The sequence below is a fragment of the Nannospalax galili genome, unplaced genomic scaffold, assembly GCF_000622305.1.
Source record: "Nannospalax galili isolate Female #2095 unplaced genomic scaffold, S.galili_v1.0 scaffold1076, whole genome shotgun sequence".
In the NCBI taxonomy this organism is placed as follows: domain Eukaryota; kingdom Metazoa; phylum Chordata; class Mammalia; order Rodentia; family Spalacidae; genus Nannospalax; species Nannospalax galili.
The window spans coordinates 241,882-255,704 of NW_008338348.1; the positions used below are offsets into that span (position 1 = coordinate 241,882).

Genomic DNA, 13,823 nt, shown 5'->3' on the forward strand with positions numbered 1-13,823 from the left:
CCTCCTCTTGTTTTCCCCCCCTTCTCGGACGCCCCGACCCCCCCCCACCACACACACACACACACACACACACACACACACACACACACACACTCACTCCTTCCCTGTCCCAGGCAGTCATCATGCTCTTGGCCTTCACCCCTGCAGCTTGCCCTACCATCTCTGGAATACCTCTGGTTCTTTAGAAACGGTGAAACTGCCCCCCCCAACACCCCCACAGATAGCGTATGGTGGCATGTAAACAGAGGTGTGGCGAGTCACAGGTATAGATGTGTCTCCTTAGAAAAAAAAAAAAACCTATATGAAAATCTGAATCATAGAAAGAATAAATTCAGGGGTGATCATTCATTCACAAAACAGAACCGCCTCCAAAAACCACCATGACAGAGGCTGTAATGGGCCTGGCATTCCAAATGCACCCAACAAACACAGCTGCAACTCTTCATCCCACAACTCTGAACAGAAACAAGAAAATTGGAAATCCCCTTGACCATCATTTAAACAGACCAGTAACGAAGGAAGAGGAGCAGTGAATGGTAATTAACAGGCAAGGAGGCAGCTCACCAGGCGTTCCCAAGACAGGGGAGGGGACCCAACTGCAGTCATCCCTCTCACACCCTACTCCCACTAAGGAAACCCATCCCCTCACTTAGCAAAGAGGGACTTAATGATCACCACCACTACCAATTTTTTAAGTAAATCATGATTTCGTATTGCAAAGAAAAATATTTCCTTCCTTGCTGGAAGTGAAATGGAATACTTCCTGCTCGTAGAGATGCCTTGTAGGTCAAACCAAGACCCATAATTTCCAGTAGAAAACCTCAGTGTCTCAAGTTCCCAGGGTGGCTCCTTCCCAAAGCATCAGCCTTAGGACACTGTCCTCACCAGAGGCTGGGCTGAGATCCCAGTCAAACCTGTCTTCCAGCTGGGACTCCAGGGAAACCTCAGTCTCCTGCTGGGCGAAGGTGCTTCCTCTTGGCACCATGGCCTCCTAACTGCCTCTTGGTTTCCAAATGAACTCAGCTGTTCAAAGGAACTGCCAGGGCCTGGCAAACCACTTTCTCTCAACATCTTCCTGTTGCTCCCTGAGGAACCTGGCAGCTTTGCAGCGGTGATTCTTATCTAACTCCTGAGAGAGCTCAGAGAGAGGAAGGAGAGAGGGTAGCCTGCAAACCGTGTCTTCAGAGCCAGCACCATGTGTCTGTCTGGAAAGACTCCATCACTAGGAGCAACTTTCAGAGAATCTCCACATCCAGCTGTGTGCTGCTCTCCCAGGGGTCACGTGGAATCCTATGGAGCCCATACTGATCACCCCCTTCTTTAAGGTACCAGACTCCAACATAGGACCTCTCACAGGGCTTTGCAGCCCCCTAGGCCAGATGCTCAGCAGTCCTCAGAGTCCTGGCAACCCCAGGACTCCCTGGGTCAGCATGAGCCTTCTACCCTGCTCCTTCTTTCTCCTCCTCTCTCCCCTCTTCCCTCCCTTCCTCCCGGGTACACCTTCCTGAGGGTCCACACAGCCTACTGTGTGCTGTTCTCTCTCCACCTCATCTATTTCATCTCTAGTGGTGTCCAAAACATGTCGAATGTGTCCACAGGGAAACCCTGAGCATATACACGCCTGCTTCTTCTGGCTTTCCAACCTTGGGAAATAACAGGACCATTCAGAGATGGAGGGAAGAAGGGAGGGAGGGATGGAGGAAGGGAAGGAGGGAGGGAGGGGTAGGCACGGAGGGTAGGGGAGGAAAAATGGGAAGTGAAAAGAGTAAGTAAGGAACAAGGAGGACAGGACAGAGAGGGAGGGAAGGGGAACAGAGGGAGGGATTAAGGAAGAGCTAAAGGGAAAAAAGGGTGGAAGAGAGAGGAGGTGAGGGAGGAAGAAAGGATGCATCCACTGGGAAAAAACAGGCACAATGCCAAAATCTCAAGGTAGGACTGCTAGTCCTGTCTGTATGTGGCACTGAGTCCCTGCCATTCACAAGTACCAAACCTGTGAGCACTTTAAAACCCCTTCTCTGGGATTAGGCAGCCCGACAATGGTGTTCAGTTTTCCAAAGGGCAAGATAAGCTAGCCTAGACCCTGAAACTTGCTGGGACCAAAAGAGCTCTCAGAGGGGTGGTTGGCCCCATGGCCTTGAGGAGGGTGTCCTGGGGCCAGATCTTTGAAGGGCCCCATTCTGTGTCCTCTGGTCCCACATGGGGCAGGATCCCCCTCTGATGAGTCTAGGGCTGGGGTAGGAGGAGGCCAAGGAAATTGCCTGAGTTCAAGGGTTCAAGGAACGTGGGAGGGCTGAAATTACAGTCTAAGATGAGAAGGTGGGAAGAGGCCACCCTTGCCCTGGAACAAGGCCCTCTCCCTTTGCCCTGCATTTCCTCCACCCCCTTTGACCTGCTTCCAGTCTGTTTTCAAGACGGACAAAGGCTCTAGCAGGCGGTCACTCCAACAGGCCAACTCAGCCAGAGGTCTCTGAGCACCAGCTCCACAACAGGTGCTATGTGGTTCTAGGACCAAAAGAGGGGGATCCTGGGGCTACCCCCTGGGGTGGAGGGGCAGCTGCCTGGACAAGAACAGTGTCCAGGCCTCAGCAAGAGTCGGGGTGAAGGCAGACCCACAGGGGAGTGGTGGGAAATACTTCCTGGAGGGCTCAGGGAGGCCTGGGCTGAGGCTTGCAGAGCAGAGAAGGGCAGAGGGGGGGTGGACTGGCATTCCAGGAGGAACGGAGTGTGCAAAGACTTGGGGGCTTCCAGTGCTGTGTCTGCAGAGCTTTAAGCAGGGAGAGCTGAGAGCAGACTTGTGCAATCGCAGCAGAACCTGGAGACAGAGTGCATCCAGGCTTAAGAGGTGGGAACCCCAGAAGGGAGCGGGAAAGATCTCCGAGGCAGAGAAGTCCGAAGTCAGATTCCCCAGGAGAGGACCCCAGGGCGGCCGGGCTGCACTCACCACGGAGCCAGCGCGCGCCCGCTTGTGTGTCCTTGGGCCGGATGAGGCGGCGCTGCGCGTAGCTGCGGCCCACGTACCACAGCATCCACAGCAGCTGCAGCATCATGAGCGCGGTTAACAGGCACAGCAGGTCGCGCTTGCCCACGCCGGCCGCGTGCACCGCCCAGGCCAGCAGGAGCAGCAGCCCCGCCACGAACACGTTCAGCCCGTACTGGCTGCTCAGCGCCTCCGCCAGCTTCTGCGGGACGCTGGCACGGCGCCTGGCACCCGCGGTCTGCGGGGACCCCCGGGCTGGGGATGGCGGGCACGAAGGGCAGGCGGCGGTCCCCGACGGCGCAGCCTGCGAGGCGCCCGCGGATGCTGCGGACGGGACCTGCAGGCTCCGGCCCTCCGGCATCTTCCAGTCTGGCCTCCGGACGGCTGCGCCCGGCCAGCGCGCTGCTCCTGGCTCGGGTCCTTGTCCCACGCCCTCTGGGCACCAGCCCTGCTCCCCCGTGCCCTCCGATCCTGCCCTCCTCCCTGCGCTCCGGTCCCAGCCGGGTCCCCGCCGCCAGCCTCCCTCCCGGAACCCCGGATGCCCGCCGCCCGCTCCTCTCCCTGCACCCCGCCCCGTGGTGCCACCCGCACCTCACCCCTGTGCCCACGCCCGCCCACCCCACCCCGGCGCCCCGGAAACGCAGAACCGCGGCAGGTGCTGCTCGGACACCATCGGGTGGGGTGCCAGAGGACTCAGGTGGTCTCGGTCGCCAGCCCCAGGGATGACTGGGCGAGCGGAGGCTACCGAGGGTTGTGTCCCCATCCCCAGAAGTCTGGGTGGGCCAGCAGGGGCCTAGTGCACTGTCCCTCTCTGTGTGTCCCGGTCCCTCCGTCTGTCTTCGGGGTGTGTTCTGGCTCTCTGGTCTCGAGGGTGTCTGGCTCTAGGTGGGGAGCAGAGAAGGGGAGGTTTTGGGGGGCTGGGAGTCTCTTAGTTTAGTCTCTTAGTTTGACCGAGGGCCCATTGCTGGATGAGACTGGAGCTGCTACTCAAGGAGAGAGAGGCCAACCCTCCCTCGTCTCACTTCCAGGGGTAGCAGATTTGGGAGAAGGTTCCCCTTGCGGCCCCATTGCCCGGGGCACCCAAATGCCTCCCACCCAAAGCCTCAAGCCCGGGTGCGGTGCCGGGCGCCTGCCACTGTCCCCCAGGCGATCGCTCCAGTGCCACCACGAGGAAGTGCAGCGGGTTTCTGCGAAAGGGAAAGGGCGTGTTAAGGTCGACAGTGCCCCAGAGGAGAGCCTGGAGCTCAGCAAGCAGCAAGAGGGGCACCCGAGCCTCCGAGAGGGCAGTGCGGCACAGGTGGGCCACCTGGACAGTGCCCAGGCCTGCCGCCAGGGACCCCCCCCCCCACTCCCCCTGGGTTTAACACTGCTGTTGCGGCTTTCAATTTCTTCGTTTTTAAATAAGGAGACTCACATTTTGGTTTGCAGGGAGCGGGAGCACACAGACACTAAAACAGTGGGTGCTGTGGACTAAAAGGGATGGGTGGGACCCTGGGACAGAGGAGCCCTGGGTGCTTTGCCTCGCCTTCATTCTTAAATTAATTCGTTCATTCATTCCATCCACACATATTTATCTCACACTGAGAGGTCAGCTGGGCTCTGTTCTTGGTCCCGAGACTCAGCAGGGCCAGACCTGCCCTGGAAGCCAGTGCTAGCATGAAATGCGTTACAGCGGATGCCTGTTTCCTGGGACACTGGGAAATTTTGCGTTTCTGGGAACCCCCCTCCTGGAAGACTCAGTGGTCCCAGCAAAGGGCTTCATACCAGAAACAGCGATGACAGAGTGCAGGCACCAGAAGGAGGTTCCAGTGTGGGCCAAGAAATGATTGAAGCTGAGCATAGCAGATGGCTTAGTGAACAAAGGCACCTGTCCCCAAGCCTGAAGACCTGAGTTCCATCCCCAGAGCCCATGTGGAGGGGAGAGAATATATTCCTGCAAGTTATCCTACAACTTCATGTTTACATGCAAACTGCACATACAAATAAGAAAAAAATTTGATATAGGGCCTCCCTGTAGCCCCAGCTGGCCTAGAACTTGCTATGTAGACCAGGCTGGCCTGGATAGGAGGTTCCAGTGTGGGCCAAGAAATGATTGAAGCTGAGCATAGCAGATGGCTTAGTGAACAAAGGCACCTGTCCCCAAGCCTGAAGACCTGAGTTCCATCCCCAGAGCCCATGTGGAGGGGAGAGAATATATTCCTGCAAGTTATCCTACAACTTCATGTTTACATGCAAACTGCACATACAAATAAAAAAATTTGATATAGGGCCTCCCTGTAGCCCCAGCTGGCCTAGAACTTGCTATGTAGACCAGGCTGGCCTGGATCCTCCTACCTCTGCTCCCCACCCCCATCCCCAGTGCTGGGATTAAAGGCATGTGCCACCACACCTGACAAATAAAAATTTTAAAGAAAAAGAATTGAGCGAAATGCAGGCTGTGGTTAGGGATGTGCCACCCAGAATCCTGAAGCTCAGCTTGTCTTCCTAGTTCTGTCCCTGAGCCCAGACAGTGTGGACAGCTGGTAAGTCAAGTACAGTGGATGGACCACAAAGGAAGACAGAGTCTCCTGGCCTGGAGATGCAGGACTCAGTTCCTGAGCATTCCCCTCCCCGCACCCCCACCCTGAGGCTTCTGGTTTCCTTTTTTAGCAGTATACGGGCAGAGGTCTGGGGCCATCCTCCCTGTGACAGGCTGTGTGAAAAAGCCTTTGTCTTGTGTGCCGTGCGTCTGCAGCACATGCAACAGGGGTGCTGAGCACACAGTAGGTGCTCAGTAAAGCTGTGGAGGATGCTGACTGGAGTAGGAAGCTTCCTACCTGCCTGTTTGCCCCTGTTCTTTGGACTTGTGCCCCCCCATCCTTCTTTCTCACCTGTCATGGTGACTAATTTTTTAACTGTTTTTCTGACTGTCATAGAACTGGCTGGCTTGTTCTTGTTAGGTCCCAGCACTCCCTGGGTTCCATCCGTAACACAACAAAAATACCTACAAACTCTTGCCCAACGCCAAACCTGAGTCAGTTCTCTGGCTCTGAGACCTTGACAAGTGAGGTGCTGGGTCTCATATGAACCACCCTCTGTGCCTCTCGGGAGCCTCCCCAGCCTTACAATGATGGACATTCACTGGCAAAGTCAATTCATGGTGGTTTTCCTTCTGAAATACTGTTAGAAATATATAAAAGCTGCACAGATAACATGAACTGTTCCTGCTTACCATCCGTGCAACTCCCTGAATCGTCTATACACCACAGTGGTACAAGAGTTAAACCAGGAAATTCAGGACACATTTGACACTTTACTCACATGTAGCTACCTTTCCCTTCACACCATTTAGTTTTCTGCACAGACCCTGAGGCAAACACCAGACATGAGCTCTGAGCTGATCCCATGCCATGATGTATGCCCTGTGCATGTGGAGATGTTTTTCTCCAGGTGCTGTCCACCATGTTTTTTGAGACAGGGTCTCTCACCAGTCTGGAACTCACTAAGTAGACCAGGATGACTGGTCAGTAAACCCCAGGGACTTGCCTGTCTCTGCCTCTCAGAGTTGAGATTACAAGCCTATACCACTGTGTCATTTTTTTTTTTTTTTTGAACATGGGTTCTAGGGTTCAAACTCAGGTCCTTATTCTTGCAAAGCACTTTACTGAGTCACCTCCTCGGCCCCTTGTATAGTCACTTCTGTTGGGAAATGCATTCCTTCTTCAATGTGTGTGAAAGGCCAAAACAGTAAGACACCCCATAAGTAGATAGATGGGGATAGGAGCAACAGCCTAATGGGAAGTCAGACGGTCCAGTTGAGAAAACATAGCCCCACTCCTTCCAAGAGAAGAGGGTCCAGCACAGCTCCCATTTCCCCCAGGCAGATCTCCCAGGTAAAAGGCTCTGTGTGCTGCTGCCCAGTGCTGGGCTTGCTGCTGTGTATTATAGAACAGTGAACTACCAGACAGAGTAGTATATAACCTCCAGCATTTCATTATGCCCATAGACCTTGTGTACACAGACGTTGCTTCTTCTGTGCTCTACGGTATCTAGGACTTCAGTCAGGTGAACTTAATTCTATGGCTGAATGGTTCCCCCAAATTCCAGTGTTGAAATAACAGTGCCCCCCACCAAGGTGATGTCAGAAGGTGAGGCTTTTGAGGGTACAGCCCCTATGAAAGGAATTAGTATCCTTATATTATAAAAGAGACTCCAGAGAGTGCCTTCTGCCATGTGGCATTACAGTGAGAGGATAGCTATGAGAAGCAGGCCCTCACAAGACATCACATCTGCAGGCAACTTGATAATGAACTTCACAACCCCCAGAGCTGTGAGAAATACATGTCTGCTATTTTGTTACCACTCAGTTGGTGGCATTTCATTATAAGAGCCCTAGCACATTAAAATAGTTGAATAGGGGACTGGCTCAGCAGTTAAGAGCACTGGCTGCTCTTGCAGAGAACCCAGGTTCAGTTCCCAGCATTCACATGGAAACTAATAACCATCTGAAACGCCAGTTCCAGAGAATCCAACACCCTCTTCTGATCTTCGTGGGCATTGCACAACATGGGTGCACTTACACACATGCAAGCAATAAACTCATACACATAAAGTAAAATAAAATAAGATACTTTTAAAAAGACAGTGAGATGGTAGCAGGACAGTTGGGTGGGCAGACTCAAATGCCAGGGCATCTTGGCTCACACTCCTGACTGGAATAAGATAGTGAGAAAAGGCTGAGCTCAACTAGGACCATGGACCAGAGCACCTATGGCCAGGTCCCACTATGTGCCTTCAACCTCTGGCAGCCTTGCCTCTGGGCTTTGAAGGAGAACATCCCAGGAAAAAACTTGTGGAAAGTGAGCGTTAGAGAGCCAGGCAGAAGCTGAGTGACTTTTTCCATCCAGCCTTCACAGACACATGGCATCATTTCTAGCACAGGCTCAGTCAAGGACCCACCCAGGAGTACCCAAAACAGGCCATCTTCTGATGCCATCCCAGCAGAGTGTGTACTCAATGCCAGTGGTAACCAGGGGATCTCCATGATGTTTATATGACAGACAAGGAGTCCTTCATTCTTTGTACATGTGTCTTGTACCTGGGTCGAACAGACACACACTGGGGAAACTGACAAACATCCGAAGAGCATTTCATCCTGCCTACATCCTCTGGAGGAGATGCCTGTTGATGGAGTTGTAGTGCGATACAGTATTCATTCTCAGAGACCAGCTACAGCCATCTTCCCCACACTTCCTGGCCGCCCATCTTCCAGTTAGTTCATCTTTCCATTCACCGCTGAGCCAAACCAGTACCTTCCAGCATCACCTGTCTAAGGGACAGCACAGGCTTGCACTCCGTACAACTCAATTCAGACAAGACAGGCCATCAGATGAAGCCTCATTCTGCTCATGGGGAGGGGTTACCTTCACCATTGCTTGTCGGGCCTGGCACTAGGTGGGGTGGCAGTGCTGCAGCTGTCCACTTTTGTTTGGCACTATCCTATCACACAGAAGCACAGGTACACTTGACCTGTCCCGAGACATCTCCATGCTGCCGTGGAAATGGATTGAGGAAACTAGGCCATGGGGCCAAGGTCGGCCTGGGTGGGATCTGGGCTACCTACAGGTCAACTTGTGGCTGCCAGTCCTGCTCAAGGTCAGTGTCTTATATGTCACAACTGTTGTGCATGTCTAACCTCATGGGTGAGGCCACTGAATAACACCCAGCTCATGGTGGAAGCTGGAGACCTGTGGCCACTTCATTCTCATAATGAGGAAAGAAGTTGTCTCTCTAATGGAAACTAATTTAGCTGTAGAAGGTAATTTATCTATTTATTTTATGTGTACAAGTGTAATGCCTGCATGTGTGTAAGTGTACCCCTGTTGTGCATTGCCCACGGAGGTCAGAAGAGGGCATCAGATTCCCCTGGAACTGGCGTTACAGACGGTTGTGAGCCACCATGTGGGTGCTGAGACTCAAACCTGGGTCCTCTGCAAGAGCAGCCAGTGCTCTTAACCAATGAGCCATCTCTCCAGCCCCTGGTAATTTTTACTTTACAACCCTTCAGGTCTGCCCTGTTATTCATCCATTGGCTCTTGTCAGGCCATATTGAGCACCATTTGCCAAAGCTCCCCTGCCCTTGGTGTTCTTGGCTTTGTTGAGCTATAAGACCCAAGTCAAAGCAATGGGCAGTACAGGCTGGCAGACTCCAAAACCTTGATCTCTCTTGCTACCTACTCAACACTGGGATGCTCCTTGTAGGATCTCCCCATAAGCCAGCTGATCATACTCTTATTTAAGGATGGTAAGAACCACGTGCTCTTCCCTTTTAAACCTGGGAAATCCAATCTACTGTGATGAGATCCACACAGAAAGAAACCTGCAGCCAGCACTGGTTCACCAACCCCAGTGAAGCGTGCTGGAGGGGGCTCATCCAGCCCCAGCTGAGTCTCATCCACATGGGGCAGAAACAAGGTAGCCCTGCCAACCCCTGCTCAGATTTCAGATTCCTGAGCAGAATAAATGGTGGCCATTGTTTCAAGGCAGGTGTGTTTGGGTCTGGTCTGATACGCAGCAATAGGTACCCGTAACATACAGATTCATTTGGGACTGAGTCCAAAGATTAGAGGAGACCTAGGAGGCTTTGTGAAGTGACCACTGCTGTTGGGGATAAAGGGCTGTGTAAGGAAAGTTCTGATGGTCACAACAAAGATAGATGGTGGGGAGCAGGCTTCGAGCACTGGGGAGAGGAGGGAAGGCAATGGCTACGTGGTTGTTTGCACCTGCCAAGGCTGGGGAAGGACAAAGCTCTCCGTATCTCTTTTGAGTCCTGTGCATGATGAGGCTTATCTTTGCATTCACGTGCCGTAATGCAATTTATTTTCTTCTGGAGGCAGTAGGGGTCAAGATCAGGATCTTTCACATGCTAGGCAAGCACTCTCCCACTGAGCTACGTCCTCATACCCTTCTAAATTTTTTTAAATGTTTATTTTTATATGTATGAGTGTTTTACATGCATGAAATGCCCAAAGAGGAGAGAAGAGGGCGTTGGATCCCCAGGAACTGGAATTATGGATGGTTGTTAGCTGCTGTATGGGTGCTGGGAACCAAACCTCGGTCCTCAGCAAAAGCAACGAGTACTCTTAACCACTGAGGCATCTCTCTAGCCCCCTTTTGAATTTTTTAAATCAAAGTCTCCCTATGCAGCTGAGGCTGGCCTCAAACTCAAAATCCTCCTGCCTCAGCCACTAAAGGAGCTGGGATCATGGGGATTTGCTACCATACCCCACTGTGATATAATTTATTTTAATGAGAGGAGTGCAGTTAGAAATAGTAGATGGGCAGAAAATTCTTTGGTGATGTTTTGCTCTATGAGGGACCATAGAAAAGAGAGTAAGTGGAGAGGCCTGAAGGAGCCGGACTTCATGTTTATCTGTAGACAGGATTATTATAATATATCTGTGTGCTGACAGGAATGTCCCAGCCCAAGACAGAAGGAATACAAAGTAAGAAGAAAAATAAAAGGGGTGCAAACTAGACAGTGACAAGGGCCTACTGTAACCCCAGCATTCCAAGGCTGAGGAGGAAGACTCTAAGTTCAAGTCCAGTCTGGTCTACATAGAAAGTTCAAGGCTAGCCAGGGATACACAAAAAGATCCGTCTCAAAAATACTATATGGGGGAAGAGAGTAGTAAAAGCTGTACTTAAAACTCAGATTGCTTTAAAAACAAACCGCCACACCCCACTGCTGAGGGAACAAGTGCTTCTCAGCTTTGGGGCTGCAAGGCGTACTGTGGCCACAGGAACAACCTGCTCTTCTCCAACACTTCCCTCTATTGTCCTTGACCTCGTTCTTGCAAATTAGTCCCTAGTGTATACAAAATATTGTAGACTGCGATCTCATTTTTAAAATATTTATATAGACAGTTGACTAGAATCTATAAAACGCTTTCCTACTTCAAGAAATACTGAGCCAAGTTCAAGTCCCTAAAAATAAAATTTTAAAATAGACTAGACTAGCAGATGGGGCTAGAGAGATGGCTCAGCAGTTAAGAGTATGGCTGCTGTTACAGGGGACCCAGGTTCAGTTCCCAACACCCTAAGGCAGCTAACAACCAACTGTAGCTCTAGTTCCAGGGGATCAGACTCTCTCTTCCGGCCTCCATGGGCATTGCACATACATGGGGCACTTGCATACATGCAAGCAAAACACTCATACAACTACAATAAAAAATAAAATTTTTATGTAAGAGCCGGAGGAAGGCGGAGTAACTGAAAATGTCTTCTGACCACTATGCCAGCAAGCTATAGTCACACCTGCTTCCCGCTCTCATCGAGGAGTCAAGGGGGGGGGGGAATCAGTTACCCCTCCCACCCAATCAGTCGACCTTAGCTGCCTGTGGGGGGAGGGGCAAAGGATATACAAGCCGAGAACACCAAGAGGCACCTCTCTCACCATTTTGTGGCACTGTTGGGAAGTCACAGGATCTGTATTTGAGTGTGGACTTTATGGAACAGCCATAAATGTGGGCACCCATCTTCTGTAAATAAACCACTACCCTATGCTCTGTTAAAAAATAAAATAAAATAATAAAATGAATTAATTATTTTTAAAAACCAGACTGGCAACAGCCCCCACCACACTCGTGTGCAGGGTGAGGTCTGCTGCCTTCAGTAGGATTGGACATGACCCAGAAGCTGAAGGACTTGGCAGGACCTCGGAGCACGGGCATGGCACTGAAGCTCCTCCTGGGCAGGTGCCGTGGCTTGTGGCGTCCATGAATCCGTGTTCAGGTGGAAGGTGGTCACAGAGCCTGTGGCGTCCATGAATCCGTGTTCAGGTGGAAGGTGGTCACAGAGCCATCTTTTTTAATTGAATCGGTGGCGTGCAACAGGACACCATCCTGGCCGAGGGCCTTCCCTTCAGGATCCCCTGGCTCCAGTACCCCATCATCTATGACATTTGGACCAGATCCCGGAAACTATCCTCACCCACAGGCTCCAAAGACCTGCAGATGGTGACTGTCTCCCTGCATGTGCTGTCTCGACCCAGTGCCCAGGAGCTCCTGGGCACACACCAGCGCCTAGGGCGACAGTGCTGCCGTCCACTGTCCATGAGGTGCTCAAGAGGGTTGCAGCCAAGCTCAGTGCCTCGCAGCTGGTCACCCGGCGGGCCTGGTGTCCCTGTTGATCCAGAGGGAGCTCACAGAGCGACTCAAGGACTTCAGCCTCACCCTGGATGATGCAGCTATCACAGAGCCTGGTGGCAGGAGCTGGAGCACAGGCCATGGAGGAACGCGGCTTACTGACTTGCTCCCTGGCCCCTGCTCAGCCTGCTTTCTTATGCAACACAGGCCCACGGCCCAGGGATGGCACCACCCACAGTGGGCTGGGTCCTCCCACATCACTCAACAATCAAGGTGCCCCATGGACATGGCCACAGGCCAGTCCAATGAAGGCAGTTCCCCCGTTGAGGCTCCCTCCACCCAGGTGTGTCAAGTCGACACTAAAGCATCCAGCACAATCTCCAACCGTTTTCTTCAGTTCCCTTATTTACAAAAGGGTGCCCCTCCCCTCAGCTTGCTTAGAAATGGTGGGATGGCTTCCTACAGATTTCTTTAATGACTCTGTGATGGTTTGAATGAAGACTCTCTTCGGTAGACTCCAAGCATGTGAGCACTTGTCCCCAGTTGGTGACGCTGTTTTCGGACATTTAGGAAGTGCAGCCATGCTGGAGGACCAGGTCGCTGCAGGCGGACCTTGACAGTTCAGAGCCTCCTCCCATTTCCAATCTCTGCTTTCTGTGTGTGCCTGAAGATGTGAGCTCTCTGCTTTCTGCTCCAGACACCTCTGCTGCTGTGCCTCCCTGGAACCATAAGCCAAATACTCTTCCTTCTGTAAGTTGCCTTGGTCACAGTGTTCTATCACAGCAACAGAAAACTGATACAACTAACTAGGTTTTAGAAATTGGATTAATTAAAAAAAATTCAAGCCTTAGATACGAGCAGATTCTAGTTTCATTCTGTTGCCAAGATAACACACTACGAGCTGCTAACAAAGCCTTCTCCTGTGTCCATGCAATGTCCCTATGTAGGTCTGGCCAGCCATTCAAACTCAAAACTGCAGCCCCCAACCTTCCCTGGCCCCTCATCGCTGACACGCCAGCACAGCTAACCCTGACCTCTCCCTGATCTTGCTCTCTAAATAGCAGTCTCTCCACACCTCCCCACTGATGTGACACAAGCAGACATGATCACATTTACTGATCACAGCTAGCTCATCCTTGGCAAGCACTTAGTTTGAGCTGATCACAAACCTCACTCTCTCTTTCCTGCCTCACTCCTGTTCACTGAGCTCCTATTGTGTGCCAGGGACTAGAAAGGTGTTTTACAAACATTATTTCTATTACCCTAACCCCATAAAACAGGTATTACTCCTAGTTTGCAGTTAAAAACTGAAGGTCCTTCAGTAAGTGGTGGGTGAAGTCTGCCCCAGGCCCCAGCGATGACATCAGTCACTTTATAGGTACCTGCTTATGACAGGCTTAATGGGGCACGACAACACTGGAGAGACAAATACAGATCCCATGGGCTCATTTCAGAGCAGGGTAGCCTGTTCCAAAGAGAGATCTCCATTATTCCCAGCTCTGATAGCAGCTACACACAGAAGCTAGTCCAAAGTTTATATTAACAAAACAAAATATTTTATTGAAATGTTACAGAAAATACGTATACTTAAACAACAAAAGTTCGTATGTTAAAAAATGAAACTTAACAACCTAACTAGAAACTTAGTAACTTACATATGGTAAAATCCAAAGTAACAAAAACATAAATTGCTTCCACTTGGTCCTTCTGCCTAAAAACAA

At 51.5% G+C, this 13,823-nt stretch overlaps 1 protein-coding gene and 1 pseudogene across 1 annotated transcript in view; one reads left to right on the top strand and one right to left on the bottom strand.

The window, feature by feature from the left end:
* Otop1 (otopetrin 1) overlaps positions 1–3,338 on the bottom strand; it is a 41,509-nt gene extending 38,171 nt beyond the window's left edge. Inside the window, exon 1 of the mRNA XM_008833121.3 lies at positions 2,942–3,338. Within this exon, the coding sequence (XP_008831343.1) occupies positions 2,942–3,338 (397 nt within the window). The remainder of the gene's footprint in view (positions 1–2,941) is intronic.
* An 8,303-nt stretch (positions 3,339–11,641) lies between these two features.
* LOC103734232 lies at positions 11,642–12,719 on the top strand (annotated as a pseudogene).
* Positions 12,720–13,823: the final 1,104 nt, after the last annotated feature.